Genomic DNA, 27,923 nt, shown 5'->3' on the forward strand with positions numbered 1-27,923 from the left:
TACCAACAGTTCTCTCATTTATCTTATTCCTAGCATGCTACGAGTTTTCCCCAGGGCTGAGTGTTAAATTTTACTGATGTTTTTATTAAATAATTATTAAATAACCTATTAAAATGATCCTATGGATTTTCTTTTTAACCAGTTGATCTAATATATTACACTAATAGATTTTATGATGTGAACCATGTTTGTATTCCTGATATAAACCCTACTTGGTCATGAGATATATATGTACACACAGAAATACACTGCTGAATTTTATATGCTTAGGACTTCCCTGGTGGCTCAGACGGTAAAATGTCTGCCTACAATGTGGAAGACCTGGGTTCAGTCCCTGGGTCGGGAAGATCCTCTGGAGAAGGAAATGGCAACCCACTCCAGTACTCTTGCCTGGAAAATCCCATGGACAGAGGAGCATGGTAGACTGCTACAGTCCATGGGGCCGCAAAGAGTCGGAGACGACTGAGCAACTTCACTCAGTAACTCACAGGGTTTTTATACTTATTTTCATAAGTGGAGTTATTCTTTAATTTCTTTATATATTTTTCCATCTTTTTTCCCTCAAGGTTATACTAGTTTTATACAGAGGATGAGATGGCTGGATGGCATCACTGACTCGACGGAAGTGAAGCTGAGTGAACTCCGGGAGTTGGTGATGGACAGGGAGGCCTGGCGAGCTGTGATTCATGGGGTTGCAAAGACTCGGACATGACTGAGCCACTGAACTGAACTGATACTAGTTTTATAAAATGAATTGATTATCTTTCCCTCTTTTCTGTTCTCTAAAACATTTAACATAGTTCTTATCTATTCCTTATAAATTTAATAAAATGGGCCTGGTATAAAATAGAGGAGAAGACAATGGCACCCCACTCCAGTACTCCTGCCTGGAAAATCCCATGGACAGAGGAGCCTGGTAGGCTGCAGTCCATGGGGTCACTAAGAGTCAGCTCGGCTGAGCAGCTTCCCTTTCACTTTTCACTTTCATGCATTGGAGAAGGAAATGGCAACCCACTCCAGTGTTCTTGCCTGGAGAATCCCAGGGACGGGGGAGCCTGGTGGGCTGCCGTCTATGGGGTCGCACAGAGTCGGACATGACTGAAGCGACTTAGCTTAGCAGCAGCAGGTGTAAAATAGATAGCTAATGTTGTATATAGTGCATGGAGCTCAGCTTGATGCTCTGTGAAGACTTGGAGGTAGAGTGGGAGGTGGGTGTGGAAGGCTAAGAGTATGGGGATATATATATACATATAGCTGATTCAGGCTTCCCTGGTAGCTTAGTGGTGAAGAATTTGCCTGCCAATGCAGGAGACATGGGTTCAATCCCTAGGATGAGAAGATCCCCTGGCAGAGGAAATGGCAACCCACCCCAGTATTCTTGCCTGGGAAATCTCATGGACAGAGGAGCCTGGCGGGCTACAGTCCATGGGATGGCAAAGAGTCAGACACGACTGAGCGACTAAACACATATGCAGGCAAAACTGATTCACTGTTGTACAGCAGAAACTAACACAACATCGCACAGCAGCTATGCTCCAATAAAACCAGAAAACAGGCCTGTGAAACCATCTTTGGTCACCTGGACTTTGGTGGAAAGTGAGCAGCTTTCCTAGTAACTTAATTAGTAAAAGAATGGTTCTTAGTTGATTTGTTATCTTAGTTCTTCCTGATTTAACTTTTTAAATTTTTATTTCCCAGAAAACTATCCATTTTTCTAAGCTTTTGAATTTATCGTTATAAAAAAGTCTTAGCTTCTTTATATTCAACTTTTTGATAACATCTGTAAAACAAATCTGGCTTACACTTTGATACAGCCCTTTGACTGGGTAAAGAGGTGAGTACAGCTCAGTCCCTGAGTTTAAACCATGAGCCTGGCTTTACGTTTCCTTCTTATATGAAGCATTTTTTAGGTCTCTTTAGCCTATGGAAATAACTTACAGCCAACAGGAGCCCTAAATGGCTTATGAATCAGCTTCCCCCAAGTCTTCCGTTCTGCTTTCTGATCTAGAGAGGTATTTATCTTGTATTAAAGCCTGACCACGTCTTTTTGGTTTATGTTTTATTTTTCATTGCCAGATATTTGAATCAAAGAATGTTACTGAAATGTGAACTCAGTGCAAAGCCTTGACCAGAAATTCCGCCTTGCCCGGACGATTTCTTGCTCCTTTGGACAACTTTACCTTCCTCCTAGAAACTTAAAGAACACATTTTTAAGTCATGATACCAAACACACTTTATAGTTTCTTCCAGTTGATCCTGCCACCTTTATCTTCCTGCTAGTAAACAGAAGCAACCATCTCAGGTTGGAACTTGTCAGCAAGCTCTGTGACTTATGCTTGATGTAATCTCCTTTCCTGAATCTCCTAGCTGACACTCCACCACTTATTATCCTGACCATTTGTTTTATTTGAGAAGCTGAATAATCCAGCAATCTTTAGACATATCATTTTTTATATCATGAATTTTAAAAAGGCATCATTCTACCAACTCATCAGTAATTCCTTCCATTGTATTTTCTCTGAAGATGATAAAGTGAGGCATCTTGCTTCCCAGGCAGGGAAAAAGAACACTGATATGAACCCAGAATTCTTAGGCAATTTCATTTGACCAGTTTGTTGGGAGAAGCTAGCTTTCCAACACTTTTTTTTTCTGCAGTGCTTCTCAGTCTAAGAGCAAATGATTTAACTGAGGGATCCTATTTGCAATGTTAGCTGCTGCCATCTAGTGCCCTTTGTGGAGAAATGGCATTCTTTAGGTTCTTTTCAAGGCCACAAAGTAATTGCCTAGGAGGAGTACTTAAAGATTACTACTACTACAGAGTCCCAGTTTGAGTTTCCTGAACCATACAGCAAATTCCCATTGGCTATCTATTTTACATATGGTAACGTAAGTTTCCATGTTACTCTTTCCATACATCTCACCCTCTCCTCCCCTCTCCCCATGTCCATAAGTCTATTCTCTATGTCTGTTTCTCCACTGCTGCCCTGAAAATAAATTCTTCAGTACCATTTTTCTAGATTCCATATATAGGGCATTAGAATATGGTATTTACCATTCTGACTCACTTCACTCTGATAGGTTCTAGGTTCATCCACCTCACTAGAACTGACTTGAATACATTCCTTTTCATAGCTGAGTAATATTCCATTGTGTATATGTACCACAACTTCTTTATCCATTCATCTGTCAGTGGACATCTAGGTTGCTTCCATGTTGCAGCTATTGTAAACAGTGCCGCAGTGAACAATGGGATACATGTGTCTTTTTCAATTTTGGTTTCCTCAGGGTATATGCCTAGGAGTGGGATTGCTAGGTCATATTCCTAGTTCTTTTCATATTCCTAGGTGGTTTTATTCCTAGTCCTTTAAGGAATCTCCATGCCATCTTCCACAGCAGCTGTATCAATTTACACTTCCACCAGTGCAAGAGCGTTCCCTTTTCTCCACACTCTCTCTAGCATTTATTGTTTGTAGACTTTTTGATTGGGATGGGGAGGGAGATAGGAGGGAGGTTCAAAAGGGAGAGGATATATGTATGTGTGTGTGTGTGTGTGTGTGTGTATATATGTGTGTGTGTATACATATATCCCCATGGCTGATTCATGTTGAGGTTTGACAGAAAACAAAATTCTGTAAAGCAATTATTCTTCAATAAAAAACAATTTAAAAAATTGGAAACTAAAAAAATATATATAACTACTACTTAACCATTATCACAACTGTGGATCCAAAGAAAATGAGGCTGAAATCAGAAAAAGTCTACAGAGTATACGATTCCAACTAAATGTAAAACTGTGCAGACAATAAAAATATTTGTGGTTGCCAGGGGGTTGCGGGGAGAAAGGAATGAATGGGCAGAGCACAGAGGGTTTTGGGGGATAGTGAAATTACTCTCTATATGATGCTATAATGGATACATGTCATGATACATTTATCCAAACCCAGAGGATGTACATCAAGAGTAAGCCCTAAAGTAAATCACGGACTCTGAGTAATGATGATGTGCCCATATAGGCTCACTGATGTAGCACGCTGGTGAGAGATGTTGACAGTACTAAGGCTGTATGTGTTTGGAGACAACAGTACAGGAACTCTGTACTTGCTGCTCAATTTTGCTATGAACCTATCTCTCTCTAAAACATAAATTCTATTAATTAAATATATATGTAAATAATATATAAAATATATAATATATATACAAATATGTAAAATATATACATATTTGTATCATATATAAAAATATTATATATGCAAATATATAAAATACATATATACACATCTGCATCAATATATGTATATGTTTTACATATATGTATATAATTGTATATTTCATTGTATATATGTATCATATGTTGTATATATGTATCATATCTTCTTTATCCATTCCTCTGTTGATGAACATTTAGGTTGCTTCTCTGTCCTAGTTCTTGTAAATAGTGCTGCAATTAATACTCAGTTGCATGTATCTTTTTGAATTATTGTTTTCTCTGGGTATCAGAGAAAACCATGCTCTGGCTATATGCCCAGAGAAAACACACACACATATGTATATGCATATGTATACATACGTATATGCTGCTGCTGCAGTTAAGTTGCCTCAGTCGTGTCCGACTCTGTGCGACCCCATAGACGGCAGCCCACCAGGCTCCCCCGTCCCTGGGATTCTCCAGGCAAGAACACTGGAGTGGGTTGCCATTTCCTTCTCCAGCGCATGAAAGTGAAAAGTGAAAGTGAAGTCGCTCAGTCATGTCCTAGCGACGCCATGGACTGCAGCCCACCAGGCTCCTGCGTCCATGGGATTTTCCAGGCAAGAGTACTGGAGTGGGGTGCCAACATACGTATATAAAGAGTTACAAATACTTTACATCCTCAGGGAGACCTGTCACTTCTCTACTATGGCATCAGTGACCTAGGACAAGGAAGATTCTATTTCTAGGCATCTGAGTGTCTGTGAGCACCCTCAAGATAATAAACTGTTTCTTTCAGAGCACAATTTGGACCTTATATATATATATATGTGTGTGTGTGTGTGTGTGTGTGTGTATTTGTATGTATGTCCCTTCCTGCCAGGACATATCCCAGACTGACTGAATCTTAATCCCCAGTGAATAGCCTAGGAATTTTACTTTGATTCCAGGAGATTCTGATAAACTAGGTTTGGAAGCAAGTCTGAAGAAAGTAACATAGGATTTAGCAGTGAACAGACCTGAGTGTGAATCCCAGAATCACCACTTTCTAACTCTGCAAAATTGCACAAGTCATTGACCTCTGTGAAATAGGGAGTAACTGTAATTTTCCACAGGGTTCCCATGAGGATTGAATGACACTGTGAGCGTGGCATGATGGACAGCAGTGGCTGCAGACATAGGGGCCTAATCACCAGAAAGAATCCAATCTTGAACCCAGTCCAGGGATGGCACACTTTCTTCGTGCCCATCCCAAGCCCAGAATCCCCCCTCAGTCATTGCTGAGTCTTCCTCCCCTAGGTGCTTCAGTATCCCCTCCCTTGGGGTCCCTCCCCCTTCCTTTTCTTCTCCATCCTCAGTCCTTCAGGGCTCTGACTTGATTGACAGCAGGTCTCATTTACCCTGCATCTTCATGTTCTGCACAGTTGAAAGCCAAGACAATAAACAAACCTCTTTCTAATTAATACTGATTACCTCTCATTATCTCCTTGCTAAGCTAACAGTTTTTTTAAAATCCACTTCTTCACTGAAGTGAGAATGAGACAGAGAACTACTTCCTTCCACAAATGTAAATGGCCTGGAACATTTTTTTTTTTTTTGGCATGTGAGATCTTGAGTTCTTCCCTCTTTGTCTCTCCTCCCTGTCTTCACACCCTTTGCTCCCTTTCCCTTCCTGGTCAGGTCAGCTTTGGGCTGCTCTACCAGAAAGGTCTGTGGTAGACCGTGGGGCAGGCGAGTCGTGCTCTCCATTATGGGAGCGCAACAGCCATTTTCCATGGTCTGTCCCTCTCTTTTCACCCTGGTCACCTTGAAAACCAAACTATCTTTCAGGCCTACCCCTTGATAACAGAACCAATTAGATTACAATGGAAAATCCTTTGCAAATATATGAGGATTCGCCTATAGAGTTGGATGAAGGCGGCAGTGGTGCTCACACTGTTTTGTTCTGTTTATTTATCTGGCTACACCAGGTCTTAGTTGCAGCCTGAGAGCTTTTAGATCTAGTTCCCTGACGAGGGATTGAACCCCGGCCCTCTGCGTTAGAAGCATGGTGTCTTAGCCAGTGTCCTGCTCACACTGTTTTCCGTGGCGTGGTGTCCTGGCTTTCCTCCCACTTCTCAGCTGTCACTTCTCAGTCTCCTTGGCCAGTTCATCCCCATTCATCAGCCTCTCAGTGCTGGAGCACTTGAAGTCTGCAATCCTTGATTCTGCTCTTCTCACTCTGGACCTCACTCATCTTACAGTCTCAAATGAACACAGTGAGAAGAGCAGAACCAAGGGCTGGCTACTCAGGGATGCTTCTCTACCCAGGGATGGTTCCTACACAGGCATCTCCACCACAAACCCCCCCCCCCATATGCCACCCAAACTTGGCCCTCTTCCAGGATTCCCCATCTCAGAGAATGACTGCACTACCCATCCCTTGTATTGATTTCTGTGGACACGTCACTCTCCTTCAGTAACCATCACAAGTCTTGCTTGGTCCATTTTAAATATTTGTAGAGCCCATCAATCTCCCCACATGAGCCCCCAGCCCATCATCTTTGTCCTCCTAAGTGCTCAGCCACATCTGTAATTGCTCTCCTTCAGTCTAGTCCCACACTGCACTAGAGTGATCGTTTCTTAAAAACTAGTGTTGCCATGTCCCTACTTGGCTTACCAGGTGTCAATAGCTGCCTGCCACTCTTAAGCAGACAGTGTGCTTGTGATGCCCCATCAGGCCCTGCGTGACCTGGTCCCTGTGACCTCTCCAGCCCCATTTGAGCCACTCTTGCTCTCACTCTCAACAGCAGCCGACTGACTTCTTGTGGTTCCTTCAGGAGATCACACTCTCTCCTGCCTCTGGGCTATTGCTCACGTGGTTCCCTCTGCTTGGGACACCTCATGCATGCTAAGTCACTTCAGTCGTGTCTGACTTTGTGATCCCATGGACTGTAGCCTGCCAGGCTCCTCTGTCCATGAGATTCTCCCAGACAAGAATATTGGAGTGGGTTGTCGTGCCCTCCTCCAGGGGATCTTCCCAACCCAGGGATCAAACCCCATTCTCTTATGTTTCCTGCAATGGCAGGTGGGTTCTTTACCACTAGGACCTCCCTGGTGGCTCAGACGGTAAAGCATCTGTCTACAATGCGGGAGACCAGGTTCAATCCCTGGTTTGGGAAGATCCCATGGAGAAGGAAATGGCAATCCACTCCAGTACTATTGCCTGGAAAATCCCATGGACAGAGGAGCCTGGTAGGCTACAGTCCATGGGGTCGCAGAGAGTCAGACATGACTGAGCAACTTCACTTCACTGCCTAGGAAGCCTGTCCCGTGAAAACTCCCAACCTCGCAATGTCTGCTTTAAACTTACTTCCTTGGGAACCTTGCTTGGACTGCATCCTGACCCTTCTCTCCCTTGAGTTAGTTTTCTAGTGCTGTAATAACAGAGTATAACAACTGTGTGGCTTAAAATAATAGAGATGCACTGTCTCACAGCTCTAGAAGCTACAAGTTCAAAATCAAGGTGTCGTCAGGGTTGGTTCCTTCTGAGGGTTATGGGGAAGAATCTGTGCCTCTCTCTCAGCTTCTGGTGGTTTGCTGACAATCTTTGGCATTCCTGGGGGTGTTACAGCAGCACCCCAATTGCTGCTTTATCTTTACATGGTGGTCTCCCTGTGTGCATGTGGTCCAAATTAGCCCATTTTATGGAAACACCAGACATACTGGATTGAGGGTTCGTATTCTGGGATGACCTCATCTTTCCTAAATCTACAAGGATCCTATTTCCCAATAAGACCACACTCTGAGGTACTGGGGGGGGGGGTAGGACATATGAATTTGGGGGAGGGAACATAATTTAACTCATAACACCCCTCATTTCCAAGGTGGAGTCCTCTAGTTATATATTGTCATAGACTTATCCTGCATTTATCTGCACAACACTGATCACACAAGCAATAGTGTATTTATTTTCCCATAGATTGCAAGCACCATGAGGGATCATGTCCATTTTTGTTGACCACTGCAGCCTCTGTCTGGCATGTAGCAGTGATTCAATAAATACTCCCAGAGTGAACCAATATATTCTGTAATCATCCAGATTGCTGACTGCATCTGAACGTGAGGAGATCAGCCTTTGTTTCCCAAGCCCACTTAGCTACTTCCTAGTGCTCCTGGGGCATTAAGTTATCTGAGACAAGTAGAGCTGGAGGCAGATCACAGATCATCACTTGCTGCCTATTCTCAGTGACCTCTTGAGACTCCAGCATCATCTCCCTGTAAAGCCAAGCCCCTGTTGGGAAAATCCATGTCTAAGATTTGTTAGCATATTGCACTTTCACTTTTCACGTGCCTCATAAGCACCTGGGACTACTAATGAGAAGGCTGAGCTTCTCTGGGGATCTTAAAAGTAGGCCACTTCCCTAGGACTGGAATGGTTTAGCTGGGTGGTTAAGGAATGAATAAAGTAAAGGAACTTCTGGGGCCTCCTTCATCTCTAATAGTTCAAGACCCTTGTTGTTTGATAACTGTGGACGTGGTCCCTCAATGCAGACAGAAAACGGTTCTTAGTCCTTTAACTCTCTGACCAGTATTTAGATCTCTGAGCCAGTGGCAACAGTGCAAGAGAACGCTGACAAATCCAGGTAGGTCAAAAAGCCTTTCACACAGGTGGGACTATAATCCTGTGTGCTCTCAGGAATATGTGCAGAGTGTTAAGACAGCTTAAGTTCTGGCTTTTATGTTTCATCATCTCATGGCATGAGGAATGCTGATTGCTCTAAATGTTGGACTTTTAGAAACTTGAACCCATTGACCTTCCACAAGTAATTACTTCTGAAAGGCTCCTGAACCAGCAAGAAGCCAGGAGGACTCACAAAGCAAAGGTGAGCAAACCCTGGAGAGAGACGAAGCTGAGGGGCCATCCTTTTCCTGTCCTCCCTGCACAGAAGACTTCAAAGGCAGAGCAAACTATTAAGTAATGCAGACTTAGAACTTTGTAAAGCTATGCATTCTCTCCTGGGCCTGCCTCCAACTGGAGATTATTCTTGCCTCTCAGATGAACTCTGAGCCCTTCTCTGCTACCTGGGAAAAACAGGGAGATGTTGATGAGAGAGGGGAATTTTATTGGGAAATTGGTGATACTTAAAGCATTAAAATTTGTGAACACTTTCCTCTCCTGATTTATTTCAGTCACCTAGATGCTGCTGTGTGGCTGACTATTTGATAAAAGATGTCCAGCTACTCTTAGATCCTCAAGGCCATGTTTGTGATGCTGATGACAAAACAGCTGCAGAGATGGGCCCCTCCCCAAGGCTCACAGCTGCCGACACAGACACTGTCCACAGGGCAACATAACAGGGATCACTCAACACATTTGGCTGCCATGTCTCTTCCCCTTCCTGGCCACCCCGTGACTGCCCTTAATAACTGTCCACATCGTCCTCCTGGAGTTTTTGATACACCAGGGAAGATCACTCAAGTCCTAAATAATCAATTTTCAATCCTTCCTAAACTACAGCAGACAGTATTGGACTATGGGGGTACACCCTACATAAATAGGTTAGCATCCCTTTAATGTCATAGTCAGACATAGTTCTGTCAATGGCAGAAGCAGCAGAGAGAGAGAGAACCCGGTCTCACCAAACCAGAACACATTTCTGGAAAGATAGTTAAAGCACCTGTTGACACAGAAAGTAACATCTTGTCAAAATGAGATATAGAAAGATATTTCCATTCAACGTTTGCAAAACTCTACAGGAACCTTAAAAACAAGATGATACACACAGCAATGTGTGTGATGATGCCCCTTCATTCACTGATAGCTTCACTAAGGACTGGTCTGGAAGCTGCAGTGGCCCACCTTTGATGTCTCAAGAGATCTCTATGGATTATAACTGATAAACAAGATCTCACTGTTCCAAAATGGATTTCAAGTTTTGGATTGCAGAGTAACCAATTACCCCCCATCCTAACAAGTGTGTCGTCTTTCATAGCAGGAACTGGAAAAGAAGATGCAGACTCTAATGTATCCTTCTGGGAAAAGACAATATTTACATAAGATGCAAATGCTGGAAATGAACCGGAAAAGACAAGAGGTAAATATGAGAAGAAGAGAGTCATATTTACCAAATGTATGCTACATAATCGCTGTCCTGGCACATGAATATGTTAAGCATTCATCTCCAGACCTTACCTAGCATTTTAAATTTAGTTACTGCAGCCAGTGTTTCCTCTACTGGGATTGAGAGGAAAACATCAGGATCCCTTCTGCTACCAGCTCTGTGGAGTCTTTTCTCTGTGTTCCATCTGTGTTCCAGATGCAAGGATGCATCTGTGTCTCAAGTTTCCCTTTTTTTTAACTGTTTCTTTTACCACATTTTGGCTCCAGCAGGAAAATGAGGTTAGATAATTTTTCCTGGTTTAGTTAAAAGGACATAGGGTGAATTTGTCTTTATTTTGGTACTTGTACCTAATGAGCAAACATGCCTGCATATTTAATCATTCAGCTGTGTCTGACTTTTGGCGATCCTGTGAACGGTAGTCAGCCAGGCAATTCTGTCCGTGGAATTTTTCAGACAAGAATACTGAAGTGGGTTGCCATTTCCTCCTCCAGGGCATCTTCCCGACCCAGGGATTGAAACCTAGGCATAATTTAAATCATAGAATCATTTGATAAGGAAGATCTCTTGTAATAAACCCCTTTCCAATCATGTTTCCTATAAATGTCATATTCCGAATTCCTCACTCTAGTGAATAAGCCTGAAGTTCCTGTCTTCTTCAGTTCCAAATGTATCAGATGGCCTGTGGAGAAATGGTATTACAAAGGTCCTCATCATTTTGAGACTACCAGCATGCTTGTTTCTCCTAACAAACTTGCACATGAAGAAAGTTTCCATATCTTTTAAGAGGAAAAAGAGAAACATGTTCTGTGTATCTGTCTACAGATAGATGTACAATTTGTAAAGCACCTGATTAGTTGACCTATTCTGGTGAAGGTAGTGTGAGGGGAGGACACTAACACTAGCTAGTCAATTTCAGGCCCAAGTTGAACTGAAGGAAAGTCTTCACAAGGAGGCAAGAACTAATAAGCAGAAACAGAGGGACCATAAAGCCAAGAAAATCCTTCAAAGCATCCCAAGAAATGATGGTGGTGACTTTCTAACCTTGTTGCCTGATGAAACCTTGAACAGAAGTCTAGGTGAGTCACATAATTTTCTTAGTAAATAATATATCAACTGTTTTTAAAACTTCACCAAATAAATTTCTGATATGGACTGGGAAAGCACAGAGCTGCCCTTGGGTCCCTGTTACTATTTTATCTCCCGGAATATAATGGGCCCGTTGTCATGTAGTTTGGGATGGCCAGAAGAATAAGACTTCAGCGCTGCGGTGAGATCTCTTTTTAGAAGTATACTGTACTTTACATGCATGATTGCAATCCTTGCACCATCCCCAGGAGGAGAAAAAGGGCCTCATCTTGTGCCTACAGACAGAGAAGCACGTGGAGTTATCAATACATTAAACAGTACATTGGTATCAGCTAGTTTGGTACCACATGCAGAGACTCTCTCCTCAACCACTCTCTCCCCTGCAGCCCTCTTCCCACACCAAATGTCTAACACTCCATCCAGCATCACCGTCCTCTTCAAACTTGCTCATGCTGCCTCAGCTGTCTCAGTGGGTGTGGCCTCTGTGCTCTCCGTCACTCAGGCCAGAGATCTGGCCCCTTTCCAGCCCTGCTGCCCCCTCTCCCGGAAGATGGTCAGTCACCTAACACTGATTATGCCCCCAACCCGTTCCCCATGCCACCCTTAGGTTGGCCTGTCACACCAGGGCTATTGCCATAGCCCCTGACTGCACTCCTACCTCAGGTCCCACTTTCCTTCCATCAACCCTTCACCTCAGTGGTCCCCAGACCACCAGCACCAGCATTACCTGGGAACCAGTCAGGGCTCCAGGCAGAGCGACAGAACCAGACACTAGGGAGGGGGCCCAGCAGTCTAACAACTCATCTCCCCCCATGATTCCAGCACCCCTAAAGTTGAAGAACTACTACTCCACTTGGTGATCAAAGTGTTGTCCACACACCAGCAACATCTAATCACCTAGGAGTTGATTAGAAGCATAGAATTTCAGGCCCCATCCCAGACCTACACAATCAGGACCTGCATTTTATCAAAATGATTCTCAAGCACAATAAAGTTCTAGAAGCACTGCACTATTACCAGGATAATCTTATGAAATGCCAATCTGACCATATCACTCTTCTGCTTAAAAAAGAATCTTTCAGTGAGTCTCCATCAGCCTGAGGACAAAGCCTGAACTCCTTACCCTGATACCCTAAGCCTTCAGAGTCTGTACACTGCCTACCTTTCTGGCTTCATCTCCTACTATTATCATACCCAGTTCCCATACTCCAGCCAGGCCAGGTTGCCCAGTGGCCCCAGATGGCTCTGTGATTTCCAACAGATGTTTGTATTCACAAACTCTGTGCTGTATCACCCCATCAATTAGAGTCTCGTTAAGTTTTCACTGTATGTACTCTCCCGGAGCAAGCCCATCACTGCAAATACAGGTATTGTTCACACACACAGAGCTTGCTGTGCGCTGGGCCAATCCCCTGTCAGCAATATTGAGCACTGAGAGAGCAACAGAAATGCTGGCTGTTTCTCTGGAGGTCCCGAGCTTCTACGATGCAGTCCAGCTGAAAGAGATACTGCCACTGCTCGGGAAAACAAAATACCTAATCAATAAGTTAATTAAATAAGAAAAAGCTGAATAACTGAAAATCTACTTGGAGCATCTATCTAACCTATACTCCCGAGTTGCAGGATGAAATCTGATGTGTAGTCACATAGATGAACAACTTTTACCATTTAAAAATATTGGCAAAACCACCAAGAAACATATCTCAGCTAAAGTTGAACACTTTGAGTCATTGCTTGAGATCAGGCTGGGAAAAAAAAAAAAACAAAAACAAAAAACAGCCAAGCAACAATGCTGGCGAAGTCTTTGGAAGACTGTGTCACATGGAGAAGGAGGGGTTCTCCTCTACCCTGTTGATATATATATTTTTTAAACTGCTTCATTTTGTTCCAGCTAAAGTTTGCGAAGTGCTTACTCTAAGCCAGGCAAAATGGTCTACGTTTAACATGAATTATCGCATTTAAGCTTCACACAACCTCTAAGGCAGGAGTTACTATTAGCCCCCACGTGACAAATCAGGATTCAAGGCCAGGTCTTTCTGACTCCAGAGGGTGCACTCCCACCCACCCCCTCGTTTAGCCTCATCAGGACTCTGGAGGCCCAGAGCTCTGCCCAGGACAACCTTGGGAAAGTCTGCAAATGTAGTTTGTGATTCCCTCCACCCTCTCTCTCAAAAGCAGACTTCCCTCTGCAAAGCCTATAGAACTCACCACTTTGCAGGCACATGTTCAAGCAGTGATTCCTTTTTACTTATTCTCAAGTAGCATCTTTGATTTCTTTCTTTGCTTCTGAAAGCAGTTTACTTCGCTTTCTCCTAAAAATGGAATGTAGCCAGATCATAGATTTCCATGGGCATTCTACTAGTCAGGGTCTGGTACCTCTTCACCCAGCTCCTCTTATTTAAGGCTCTATTTGTTCATTTTTGTTCCCTCTTTTGGAAAGGAGGATGAGAGTTTCAGGTCCCTTGTGAGGTTAAAAACAAGTTTTTATTTTTCCTGCTGCTTCTTTAAAATGAAATCATGCATACTTTGCTTATATTTTACATATACTTACATAGTAAGTTACATGTGCTGCTGCTGCTGCTAAATCACATCAGTCGTGTCCAACTCTGTGTGACCCCACAGACAGCAGCCCACCAGGCTCCCCCTGTCCCTGGGATTCTCCAGGCAAGACTACTGGAGTGTGTGGCCATGCTCTGTGTAATATGTAATGACACATGACTTACACAAAGTGAACATCACCCTTTTAGGCAGGCAATTCTGCGAGTTTTAACATATTAATGTGGCTGCTACGCTTTCCAGAAGCCATGATATGAATCTAGTGAGAAGAAAAAGCACTGGGCTTGTAATCAAAATCCTTTATTTGAATCCTAACAGTACATTACTCAATGTAAGCTCTGTGGGAGCCAGGAGCTTTTCTTATTACTAGGACAGTACCAGGTACATAGTAGCCTCTTGATAAATATTAGCTATATATTTGTTCATATAGCTTTATTCTACAGAAAGATGGTAGCTAACTTCCAGTTGTCTAACCTCTGTGAACCTGTTTCCACATTTGTAAAATGGGAATAAAACATTGTGTCTACCATGCAGAGTTTATGTAAATTTCAAATATTATGTGTAAAAATGCATATAAAATGTAAAGTATCATATGAATATAGACAAAACTGAAGAAATATGAAACTGATGTCTTACAGCAAAAATAAGATATGCTTCAGGGGAAGTGTCACTCTACATACATCATTTGAATGTCACCTTCACAATTCTGGTCTTACCTGGTCACTTGTACTATTATTTACTTAGTATTTTCCTTTCTGGTATCTTGCTTAGTTTTATTTTTAAAATTTCTCTTTGCTTGTATCAGCTGTGACCTGAAATTCTCATCCTCCTTTCCAAAAAAGGGGAAAAAAATGAACAAATAGAGCCTTAAATAAGAGAAGCTGGGTGCAGAGGTGCCAGAACCTGACTAGTAGAATGCCCACGGAAGTCTATGTTCTGGATATGTTCCATTTTTCGGAGAAAAAAATGGGTTATGGGTTTGATAGTGGAAATAACATTTTTCTAAAATACATATTATAAAATACATAACCATAAAAATTTTTTAATATTTTGTCCAATCCTTGTACTACCTAAATCATTCCCTATTTTTCCCCACTGGCCTCTGTTTCTTTCCTCTCTCAAGATTAACTTTTTAAAATGATTATTTATTTGGCTTCACTGGGTCTTAGTTGTGGCACATGGGAATCTTCAGCTGCATGTGGTATCTAGTTTCCTGACCAGGAATCAAACCCAGGCCCCCTGCACTGGAAGCACAGACTTTTAGCAACTGGACCACCAGGGAAGTCCTGTCTCTCTCCAAATTCATTTTGAAGTATCAATAGGATACACTTTCCTCTACTTTGCTCACCCAAAATCTATTTAGGTTTTAAACATTGTATTTCTCTCTTTTAAGTCTAGCAACCATAAAGAATCCAACAGGGATTTATCAAAGTGTAACAAGTATAAGACATCTAGCTAGAAGTCCTCAAACTTTAATGCTTTCTATACAAAACTTTGTATACAGTGCTTTGCTAGTGACTTAAGGGATTTTCAAGGATAATACTGAATGTGTGACTTTTGCCTCACATGCTAACTGAAACATCATCACACCAAGAGTGTGGGGAGACTCAAGCTATCGTTAATATTACATCAGATTCCACCATTACCAGTCTCTTCTTGTTTCTAATTCCCTGCCTCTGCTGCTGCTGCTAAGTCACTTCAGTCGTGTCCAACTCTGTGCAACCCCATAGACGGCAGCCCACCAGACTCCGCCATCCCTGGGATTCTCCAGGCAAGAATACTGGAGTGGGTTGCCATTTCCTTCTCCAATGCATGAAAGTGAAAAGTGAAAGTGAAGTCGCTCAGTCATGTCCGACTCTTAGTGACCCCATGGACTGCAGCCTACCAGGCTCCTCTGTCCACGGGATTTTCCAGGCAAGAGTACTGGAGTAGGTCGCCAGTGCCTTCTAGTCCACAGAAAATCCTTATTCTCAGTCTGAGTGATGTTTCTAATATTCTGGGCTCATCTGTAGAGCAGAGATGATTGACAGCTCCAGGCCCCAATGAATGAAGCCTTTCCCAGGTCCTAGTTATCAATATTTCCCGCCTTCCAAGATTCTCTGATGGCTCACTTGCTCATTCCTTTACTTACTCATTCAACAAATATTTACTGAACTGGGTAGGTGTGGTACTTACAATAGCACAGACAATGAACAAAAGAAAGTCCGATGAGAATATAACTAGAGACCTAATAATCTGAGGAGCTGGACAGTTTCTATGAGAAACTGGCATTTAAGCTGAGATGGAAGTAGCTGAACGATGGGAGCAGGTAAGCACATGAGTGTGATGTCCAAGTGCTGGGACATCCAAAACTGTGGTCAGTAACAGCATGTACAAATGCCCTTGAGTGGGAAGGAGCCTGCCAGATTCTAGACACCAGTTAGAGAAGACAGATTCAGATGGAGAGTGACTGGAGATGGCTCTGGAGACACAGTGAGAGACCAGTGCATGCAGGGTCTTATAAATCATGTCAAATAAAGACTTTGAACTCTAACTTAAGATTCAATGGGAAGCCACTGAAAGGGCAGGTTAGTGAACTAACAGGTTTATATTTCAATATTACTCTGCTTGAACTGTGGTGAATGGATGGGAGAGGAATGCAAAAGGATGTGGGGAGACAGGTTAGAAGTACACAGCAGTAGTGCAAGAGAGAGGTGGTGTCTAGACCAGGATAGAAGGGTGACAATGAGGAGGGAGAGAAAGAGCAAGATACAAGATATGTAGCCACAAGTTAGAGAAGAGAGATTCAGATAGAGAGTGACTGGAGAGGCTCTGGAGGCGTGGTGAACACCTGGTGGTGAATTATACGTAGGGCATGGAGACAGTGAGGTGGCTAGGAGGTGCCGGGGCAAAGGTAGGACCATGTGCTAGGCTAGGGTAACAAGGAGAAGTAGTAGGTTTAAGACAGAAAAAGAAGATGAAGCCGACATATCACCAGGAGACAGGAGGAATCCAGCTGTACAAAAAAAGAAGTATATTTCAGGAGACAGATTAGGACTGCAGGCATAAATTAACTATAGTTTTCTGTCACTGCTATGTATATAAACAAAGCTCGTAAGTACAACATTCAAGGGGAGAACAGGGTAGCCCCTCAGTGAGGCTGAAAGGAAACTCATGAATCACAAGGCATGAATCCTCACATTGAAATGTTTGATTATCCTTTGTAAAAATATGCAATTTCAGACATCAAGGGCTTAAATAAAATATGCCATAAGATTTGATAAACAATGATCATTCAGAAAATATCCAGAAAGTTGTGCCTGATTCTGCCATAGGGGGAAATCTGGACTTTGACCTAGGATGATTTTCCAAACTTGAAAATGGTCACTAAGATTTTTTTCTTCTTAAAATCCACCTTCTTTGAATAAAGCTGTGTGTGCTGTTCTGAAGTGCATTCTGAAAGGGTATTGGGTACTACTTAAAAAAAAAAAAACAGAAGTAAAGACATATGTGTAAAATCCAACACCAAAAAAATAAATCTATTCCCCAAAGAATATATGGTAAAATAAATGCCTGACCCTTTGAGCTCTCTAGTTCTGCAGGTCTAGGATGCAATCCAGGCTACTGTGTTTCTAAAAGTCTCCACAGTTAAATCTGATGTGAAGGCAGAGCTGATTGAGGGTTAGGAAAATGGAATAGTGTGTGCCTAGGACATAGTAGATGTTCAATAAATAGCTCCAGGCAACATCATCTGTGCAATACTCTTGCCAAAACAATTTAACCTTAAGTTAATCACAAGGAAACAATCAGAGAAAGCCTAAATTTAGGGTCATTCTACCAAATAATTGACGCTGTGTTCTCTCAAATGTCAGTGTTAGGAAAAAGGAAGGTAATGAAGAGGAGGAAGAAAACATCCAGGAAGAGGAGGGGGGAAAATCAGTAAGAGACTGGGGAGGGCGGAGCAAGAGACAAGGAAGAGAAAAAGGAGGAGGGGAAGAGATGGGGAGAGAAGAAAGGAATGAGGAAAGGAAGGAAGGAGAAGAGAAGAAAGAAAAGGATGGGAGGATGTTCTTGAATTAGAGACACAGCGATAAGAAAATGCAACACATATTCCTAGATTAGATCTTGTACTTAAAAAATAAAATGCAAACAGGCAAACAAAAAATAGTTACAAAGAGCATTATTGGGGTAAGCATGGATATTTGAATACAGACCGGATATTAGAAAAGAGCATTTTATCAATGTCATATATTCTGTGTAATAATTGTATTGTGATTATACAGGAAAATTGCCCATCTTCTTAGGGGATTTGTGGTGCTCTATCTTGGGAGGAAGTGACTCTGCAACTAATTCTTAAGTGGCTCAGCTCAAGACACGTTTGTGTGTGTATACACATATACATATTGTGATACAATGTTGATGAGCTGGAGTATACAGAAGTATATTGTACCATCTTGTGATTTTCAGAAGATTAAAAATTTTTATAAATAGCAAGAAAAACATTTTAAATGCTTACAGAAACACCAGGTGAAATCCTTTATGTATATATGTGTAGGGGGGTGTGTAGATTATTTTGTATTCATAAAAACCTAAGCTTAAACAAATACATTATTGTCTGGGGTAAAAATAAATTAAATGGACTTTCAATTCTTTGTAGGAAATACACAGAATGCGGAATTTATGGAACATCAAGCAAGGAATGACCACTGTCCCAGGAAAATTGGCAAAATGGAAATATGGCTCCGTGAACAGGAGGCCCATGGAGAGCTTCTCTGGGACAGCTCCAGCTCTGACTCAGATGAGTCAGGGAAAGTAGAGGAAAAAAAAAGAGCACTGGTGAGGACCAGGACAGAAAGAATCCAACATTTTGATGAGTTTTTTGATTAAGAATAATAATAGTTAATACTATTCACTAATCTAGTTACTGAATGTATTGGGAGCTTTCTTTCCTTTAAAAATTCCTCAAGGTAGTATATGAATTATTCTGAGAACACCAATTCACTTTCTTTTCATTTGAAATACTAAGATTAAAGGTGTGAGATATATTGTTAGTGTATTAGTACCATATAACCCACTGCCTCAAAACTTAGGGACTTAACTAACAGCCACTTATTGTCCCACTTTTCTGTGGGTTGCTGGGCTCGGTTGGGTGGTTCTTCTGTTGGTCTCCTTTGAAGCCTTTCACGCCGTGGAAGCTGGATGGCAGGTAGGACTGGAGTCATCTGGAAACTCAAGAAGGACACTGACACAGCTGGAGTTCGCCCCCACGCTGTATCATCCCAGAGCCTCTTTGCATGGATTTCCCAAGTGCCCTTAAAAGGGTAGTGAATTTGCTCTTATGTCAGCCCAGGGCTCCCAAAAGCAGATGTTCCCAGAGGAGGGAGAGAAAGCTACCACTCTTAACTCTAATCCAATCATGAACCCCACACTCTGTTGACTACTTCAAGTCATAGGCCAGGTCACAGGCAATGAAAAAGGGGCTATGCAGAGCAGCAATTTCAAAGTCTATTGGGGTCTACCTATTGGGGTCTTTAAGGTCTATTGGGGTCTACCTATTGGGGTCTTTCAGGTCTATTGGGGTACACCTTTTAGACATGGCACTCCACCATATATTTAAAAGCAAATCATATCTTCTAAAACAAACAGATGAGAGAGTAGATTTAATAGAAATAAAAATGACTTTCTAAAGAAAATCACAGGATGCTGCATTAGACACTAGCTCATTTAAGTCACTTTCTTTTGAGTTATAAACTTTTTATCTCAGAACAAAGAGGCTATAGGAAAAATGTAAAGTTATGAAATTAGATGCTTGCTCCTTGGAAAGAAAAGCTATGACAAACTGAGACAGCATATTAAAAAAGCAGAGACATCAGTTTACTGACAAAGGTCCATATAGTCAAAGCTATGGTTTTTTCCAGTAGTCATGTATGGATGTGAGAGCAGTACCATAAAAAAGGCTGTGTGCCAAAGAACTGATGCTTTCAAACTGTGGTGCTGGAGAAGACTCTTGAGAGTCCCTTGGACAGCAAGGAGATCAAACCAGTCAATCCTAAAGGAAGTCAACCCTGAATATTCATTGGAAGGACTGATACTGAAACTCCAATACTTTGGCCACCTGATGCGAAGAGCTGACTCATTGGAAACGGCCCTGATGCTGGGAAAGATTGAAGGCAAAAGGAGAAGGGGGTGGCAGAGGATGAGATGGTTAGATAGCATCATGGACTCAATGGACATGGATCTGAGCAAACTCTGGAGGTAGTGGAGGACAGAGGAGCTTGGCATGCTGCAGTCCATGGGGGTAGCAAAGAATTGGACACAACTTAGCAACTGAACAACAATAAAAAAATGTGTGGAAGGTCATTATGAATTAAAGCTCAAAATTAAATGGAGATCTCTTAGATTATGATACAGACCTTAGAACTTTACAAAAGGACACTTAGAAGTGTTCAATCCAAAAGTTATATTCTCAAAAATTAAGATTTTTCAACCTTTTAAACAATCTGCTCTATTCAGATTTTACCAGTTAATGCACTTGTGTGTGTGTGTGTGTGTGTGTGTGTATTTATTTCTGTGCAGTTTTATCACATGTATGGATTCATGCGAGCAACAGCATGATCAGACACAGAGCAGTTCCATCACTAGAATCCCTTGTGCTATCTAAAGCCCCTCCCCAAAGTAAATTTTCAGGCAATTTCAAGAACTTCTTTTGTATAAAACTAGACTCCACTTTTAGCAACACCTAAAAATATTTTAAGCATCCAGAAGCCTCTAAGAATTCAGTGAACTTTAAAAGAAAAATTCTGTTTTAAGCTTTCTCTAGGAAACTCCCAAAACAAAAATAGTAGAGAGAAACACCCCCTAACTTTGACATTCAGTACATTCAGATCAGTCACTAAGAAGATGAAAACTTCTGTGTCAGGGGACAAACACTCATGTTTCTTCCAAGGACAGAAGTCAATTAATTAGGTCATCTCTGGGCATTTTTACTCCCAGTTCTTTCCAAGTAGTATATGTTTCCTTTGGTAGGTAGAAAGCATATTTCCTGCAAAGGAATGGATAGATTGTTTGACCATTCAGCCTTTTTGGAAAAGTAAGACCCTTTGTTGTTGTTGTTGTTAACTGAAGTACAGTTTAGTTTCAAGTGGAGAGTTTTTTCCTACATCTTGGAATTTACACAGCTAAATGGATAGCATAAATTAGGCATTGTCTTGAGATATAGGAACTAGACATATATGTGTACTGGTGAGGATGCCATGGCTCAAAGTATTTCTTGAACTTCAGAGAATGTTAGCAGTAAAAGAAAGAAATCATGATGCTTTCTCTGTTTATTTGCCTGCTTTGTGTGGAATTCTCACCCAATCTTAAATTCAATAATTTTAAATTATAATAAGTGATATTAATCATTGCTAATGTGCACTGACTGTTTACAGTGGGTCAAGAACTCTCCAGATGCTTTTCATATATAATCCTCACGACAATTTTGTGGGTTACCCCTGTTTTATAGATGACAAAACTGAGGCGCTGAGAGGTTAACTAACCTGCCGGAGTCACCCAGCAGAACAGCGTGTTTTTGAGCAGACTGTTGCTTACCAGAAGGGGCCTGATGCGAGTCAGGAGCACTTCCCTCCTCTCCCTAATTTCACCTCAGCTCACCAGTGACTTTCTGTAGCAGTCCACATTTCTCTTCAGTTACATATTTTTTGGTGTTGGAGCAGACTACTACTGCACTAGAAAGGCTATGAGCTTTCTTTTAAAAAGAAATGCTTCGGAGCCCAAGTGCTTAACTGTGGGCATAGGGCAGGATAAGAGCACTGAGAAATAAGTCAAGAGGGGACGTTTCCAGGCGTGAGGGGCACAAAGAGGCAGGTGAGAGAGTAAAGGCAAACGTAACTGTCTTCACAACTTGGCCTGGGAGCAGGATCAGTGAGCAACCCCAGCGGATGTCCCATCCAGGATGGAGCTCACTGTGGCCTGGGCCAGAGAGCAGTGGTTCTCAGAGCCAGTGCTGGAATCACCTGGCAAGTGACCAAACACGCAGCAACAAGTAAGGACTCATGGGCCCACCAGAGTTCTGGCACTAGGCTGGTGTTTCCCTTTTTAGGCTCCTCCTCGCGAATCTAACATGCAGCTAAGGCTGAAAACCACAGCTTCACTCGTATCAACATGCTACTGCAGCAGATACACCAACTTCTATCTTTAAAAGCAGCAGCTTCTGAGGTAATTCTTAAAGGTAAGGACATGAGGCCTGGAGCTTCACGCACAGTAAGAAGTTGTTCGTTTTGTTGGTAATTGTCTGAAAACAGCAATCCTTTACTTAATCTTGAATTTGTTCAGGGGCAGTGCAGGGCCATCAGTAAACACAGCTGCCACTGCTGGTAAAAGCTATAAAATTAAGCCTCAAGGCAAAGTTGTCAATTTTCTCCAACAGAAAATCTCAGCTTTGAGGGGAGCTGGGGAAGGCTTGTCTATGGCCAAATACGTGCTTTCTCTTAGGAAAATAACATTCTTGCTCTGAATTTTTCATGAGAAAGAGAAGTCTTTTGGGGATGCTTTAGAAAATGTGTTTTTACTCAATTATTATTATTTTTTTGTGCAGAGGGTCATTCTTGTTCATCTATCTATTTTGATAATAATTCTGAGTTACTGTACAGGGAGTTAATTGAAGACGACTCTTCATAGAGTCACCTATGAAATAGTTTTGTAAACAAAAAAGATAATCTTTTCTGTTCACACAGAGCCTTTAGAGACAGAAAAAACACCAGTTCTTCATGCCTTCATAAAGATACCAGCTCTTTACTCCCTTACCAGGAAAGCCTGCTGATCATCAAATCATAATTAAAATCAACTGTTTTTTCCCTCAAACGAACAAGAGCGTATTTCCACATATTACTACAGAATCTCACTAATTTAGAATACTTTAGGGAGGGCTTGGGAGAAAATAGGCTAAGGGGTAGATTAGGGAAGGTGAGGCCATTAAAAATGTGAATTACATCTCATTTTTAAAGGAATACTCAATATGTACAAAATGAAAATATATTTGAAAACAAAGTCAAGAGTTAAGGTTTATTTTTAAATGTGTACTTCAAAATAAGTCTGCAAAGTGTCCATTTACTTAATCAAGCATTCAGCTAGTAGGTTTTAAGTGTCTACCAGATGCCAAGCATGGTTCCAGAGGCTGAAAATACAGCCATAAACAAGACAAAAATCCCTGGACCCATGGGTTACATTCCAATGGGGAGACCTTGAGCAGAGAGTCAAATAACACAAAACAATTTAAGGTGACATCAAGCATTATGAAGAAAGTAAAGCAGATCTGAGGATAGGCAATGGAATGGACTGTTTCAGGTAGGATGCTCAGGGAGGGACTTGTTAGGGAACCAGGTTTGTTCAAGCCAAGACACTGAGACAACAAGGTTTCCAGCAAAGAGAGGGTTTATTCTTAAGGCAGCCAAGATAGGTGAACAAGTTTAAATCTGCCTCCCCGAAGGCAAGGGGCACTGGTATTTATGAGATAAAGATTAAAGTAGTGGGGTGGTCTGAGGAATGGGGAGCTTGGGGAAGGTGACTAGAAAAAGTTGCTATAATTGTTGTTCTGCACAGGTGTAACTAAGCCACAGGCCTTGGTACATTCAAGTACGTAAGCACTTGGCAGGATCTGAGAATGGAGTTTTCAGCCCTCTAATGGCTAAAGGACACTGGCACATACCCATTTGGAGGATCACCGGTCCCATTTAGTTTTAACTGACTCTGCTTGAACTAGGCACAGCTGACCGTAAGTTCTTGGAAAACGACTCAGGCTATGAGGAAAATAGGCAAGTCTTTTGTAGCAGAAGTGAGGATGACCTTGATTAGTAAAGACAGGTGAAATGGGTTTGACCCACGGTTTTAGAATCTCTGAGGAAGAGACTTGAATGAAGTAAGGGTAGATGCTATGGGAAAACCTATGAGAGCAAGTAAAAAAGCTCTGAGGTGAGATAAGCTTGTCATTTTCAAGGACGAACAAGAAGGCTGGAATGGCTGAGTCAGCAAAGTTGCCTGACAGGGAAAAATCTCAGAAAGCTTGTCAAAACACAGTTGATGAGGAGCCCAGAAGATCACGGTGTGATGATGAGTGTTAAGTGTAACAGAATTTAGAGACAGCAGGGACTGGTCCCAGCCTAGACTGACATCTCTGATGTGATCATGCACAGAGGCAAACAGACTATGGCCAACACAGATGCCATGTGGCTAGAGCTGACTTTCTGGGGCTCACCCTCGGCCCAGCTGAGCCAGTCAGAGAGGGTCTCAGTTTCTGCTGATGCCAAAAACCTGAGTACACTCAGGCGTGATGGATAGTAGTGTTCTGCTCTGTGCGCCAGAGATTCAGGAACACAGGTGCTGCAGCAGCCAGAATCAGAGACAAGGGATCCACTGAGACCCACCAGCACAACCGTCCCTCATTCCCAGCCCTCCGAAGGCCCTGCTGCCTCTTGTCCTTCCTTCTGAGACTGTAAATTCACCTTCAGCTTGGGCCAGTTCCACCTGATTTCTGTTCCTTAAGGCCAAAGAATCTTAGCCAAAAGAAAGCTTACACAGCAGTCTCCTCCTTGCCTTATGAGGCATTACAGGAGGCTGTGGAGGGCTGGAGTTGCTGAGTGTGGCCAGTTCTGGTTCCCAGCAGGTATTATGAGGATCTCTTCTCAAATCCATATTCAGTGATACCACATCAACCTTGATGGGGGTAGTTACACCACAAAAACTGGCAAATGTTATGCAACAGGACTTTTCTTTCTGGAGAGCTACTTGCTAAACTTTTCCCAGCACACCTTTCTAGAGGTAAAGACCAATAGGCTCTAGAGGCTGAATTCACAGGCCAGCACTGCCACTTCCTGCCTTAGGGAAGTTATTTAAGCTCTCTGGGTATAGCCTTCTCATGGCAAAATGAAGATTATGATAGTGCCTGCCTCACAGTGTTGCTGTGACAGAAATAAGATCATAACTTGTAAAGTGCTTGAAACAACACCTAATAACTTCCCTGTACATGTTATATAATAGCAGTTTTATTCCTATTGAAATTAGGAATAAAATAAGAAAAAATCTGTGATTCTGGAAGTCTGGTCTGTACAAGACATGAAACAAAAGCCAGAAGTACATAACTATGGAATTATGAAAAGATTTACCATGATTCACAAATGATGTGATTATATGCCTAGACTACCCAAAGGAATCAGCTGAAAAACTTTTAGAGTGAATAATGGAATTAAAAATAGGTATCTAGATAAAAGATATATTTAAAAATCAGCAGTTTCTGCAAACCATTTCTCAGAAGCTAGCCAACAGAAATAAAAATATCAGTATGCAGTCAAAAGTTCAAGGATGAATTGTGTGTTCACTAATCGTAAGGGAATGTCTCAGGATATACTGTTTCAGAATGATTTCTTTCTCTGTAACTCTAGCTCTCAAGCTCCCATTCCCATCACTGTCCTCTCAGCAGTTCAAAGGACTTCAACCACTTGTGTCTTAAAATTCTGCATTCACTTAAGGTTTTCCTCCAATCCCCTTTCTCTCTCCCCAGCCAGGCTCCATGTTTGGGGGAAGCCGCACAGGACTGCTTATGGCCTCACCCTTGAGGGGTAAGGACTTCCCTGGTGGCTCAGATGGTAAAAGCATCTGCCTACAACGCAGGAGACCCAGGTTCCATCCCTGGGTTTGGAAGATCCTCTGGAGAAGGAAATGGCAGCCCACTCCAGTATTCTTGCCTGGAAAATCCCATGGACAGAGGAGCCTGGCAGGCTGCAGTCCACGGGGTCGCAGAGAGTTGGACACGACTGAGCGACTTCACTTGAGGGGTATGAGGAATATCTCATCAGTACCGTCCTCTGTCCTCTCCAGCCTCGACTGAAAGACATGCATCTTGATGATCTTGAGCATCGACCTCCTTTCTCCTTAGTGCGCACCCCAATCCCAAACCTCCATCTGTGTTACTTCCTGCCATACTCTTTGGCACTGGCCTTGTACCGTGACTGCTTATGAGGAAGCCCTGTGGTGATCTCCTGCTGTTGGGCCCCACCTCAGTTTGAAGGGTGCTACTCATCCACCAAGAACCAACTACATTTTCTACACAGTCCCTGGGGTGGGCTGTCCATTCCACTTACCATGCAAAGGAGTCCCCAAGGCTTTCAGTTCTCAGCTCCCTCCCAGGCTTCCTTGGAGGCCTTGGAAATTTTTTACCTATTCCTTGCAGTTCCTATGGGAGTCAAGGCTTAGGGGTGCAAGCCCTTTCTACTGAAACATATATTGTTGCCATTATTACTATGCTGCAGCCCCCAGATGTTGCTTCAAGTCAGGTTCATAATTTTTATTCTTTTTCATAAAAAGCATGCCCCCCAAATATGTGTTTCTCTCCACTCCACAGAGATGTAGCTTTCCACTTTTAAATCAACAAATCTTCCTGAAGGCAGCAATGGTAGTCAAAATATTTACCTCTGAACAGAGCATGGACAGCAGTTAGAATGACCCCAGTAAGGTCCTCTGAATGAAAATCAGCCTGGAGTCTCTACATGATCCCATTTCCCATTTTCACACCAAAGGAGAGGCCAGGAAGAAGGCCCTACACCAGTTTCTCAGCTAAGCTTCCTTCTCTCAGTTTCTTCTAAAACACTTGCTTCTAAGCCAAGAAGTAGGGCTTCCCAGGTGGCTCAGTGCTAATGAATCCATCTGCCAATGCAGGAGACATGGGTTGAAAACTTATAGTATGAAACCTCAATAAAATCAATTTAACATTTAATATAGAGAAGTAATGGATTGTTTAAGACATCCACGACATATTACTAAATGAAAAACTAAGGTGAATTACAGAATAATATGTATAATTTATAACTTTATTTTCATGTTTATATGTGTGGTAGAATCAAGAGAAAAAAACATATGACAAGAGACTCCAAAGTAACAGTATTTATAGTAGAGTGAGATTGGAGCATATCTTAGGTCGGGTTCCCAGAAACAAATCCTGAGGTGATTTGAGTGCAAGTTATTTTTTAAGAAGAGATCCCAGAAAAAGTTAATAAGGGAGTGGGGAATCAGGACATGGAATGGGGAGAACCCAAGTAAAGGTGCAATTTCAGGCAAAGTTCTGACGAAGGTAACTTATCTCACAGGAGACCCTGAAGTATGATTGAGATCTGAATTGTTGAGACTGATACCAGGAAGCTCTACATAATCCTGTAAACTACATTCATTGGCTAGGGATGCCCTGGTGTAGAGCAATTGCCTGGCACCCCTGGCCCTCTGCCCATGGGGGCAATGAGCTCCACTAGCCCAAAGCAGACTGAAGATAAGTCTCAGGTGAGGGTCATTGAAAGTGAACGCAATTTGCCCCAAAGGAAGGGCACACCAAATGGCAAAATGTATCCAAGGAGATCTGGAAGAGCAAGAGAATATACCGTGGAGTAGAAGGGGGAGATGATCGGTACAATTTGAATCATTGCAAGGTGTAGCAAAACAGACATTCCCATCATATGCCATATATATTATACACACTCAGTTACTGTTGTTTTGGAGGAATGGATAGATGGCTGATCATGGCAATGATTTTACTTTTCCAGGAAGCAAACTAATAATAGAAGATTCCGAAAAAGTATTTATTTATTCTCCCTGACCCAGTGTTCTATTTATAGGATAAATTCTTAAGGATATGAACACGTAAACATTTGAATACAAAGACATTCAATGCAGCATTACAAACACAAAGAACTTTAAAATAAAAATACTTATTAATTTTACAGAGATAAAACAGGCTGACAAAAGCAAGTGTTTACAAACAGGTGAAAAAGACAATATAAAATCCTGAAAATGTAAAATACAATTTAAAAAAATAGTTGCTTAATAAATGAGCTGCATGCTGCTGCTGCTAAATCACTTCAGTCGTGTCTGACTCTGTGTGACCCCATAGACAGCAACCCACCAGGCTCCCCCTGTCCCTGGGATTCTCCAGGCAAGAACACTGGAGTGGGTTGCTATTTCCTTCTCCAGTG

At 42.2% G+C, this 27,923-nt stretch overlaps 1 protein-coding gene across 3 annotated transcripts in view; it reads left to right on the plus strand.

Annotated features, from left to right (window-relative positions):
* The window catches only part of CCDC198 (coiled-coil domain containing 198), a 29,000-nt gene extending 9,963 nt beyond the window's left edge, over positions 1–19,037 (plus strand). For 2 of the 3 annotated variants that reach the window (XM_068965503.1, XM_068965504.1), the window contains exons 3-6: positions 8,965–9,051; positions 10,165–10,263; positions 11,207–11,366; positions 18,569–19,037. In XM_068965503.1, the coding sequence (XP_068821604.1) occupies positions 8,965–9,051; positions 10,165–10,263; positions 11,207–11,366; positions 18,569–18,798 (576 nt within the window). In that variant the 3' untranslated portion in view covers positions 18,799–19,037. Of the gene's footprint in view, positions 1–8,964; positions 9,052–10,161; positions 10,264–11,206; positions 11,367–18,568 lie in introns of all 3 variants that reach the window. The other variant, XM_068965501.1, reaches the window with a different exon arrangement.
* Positions 19,038–27,923: the final 8,886 nt, after the last annotated feature.

Source organism: Capricornis sumatraensis, chromosome 2 (genome assembly GCF_032405125.1).
Source record: "Capricornis sumatraensis isolate serow.1 chromosome 2, serow.2, whole genome shotgun sequence".
Taxonomy (NCBI): Eukaryota; Metazoa; Chordata; class Mammalia; order Artiodactyla; family Bovidae; genus Capricornis; species Capricornis sumatraensis.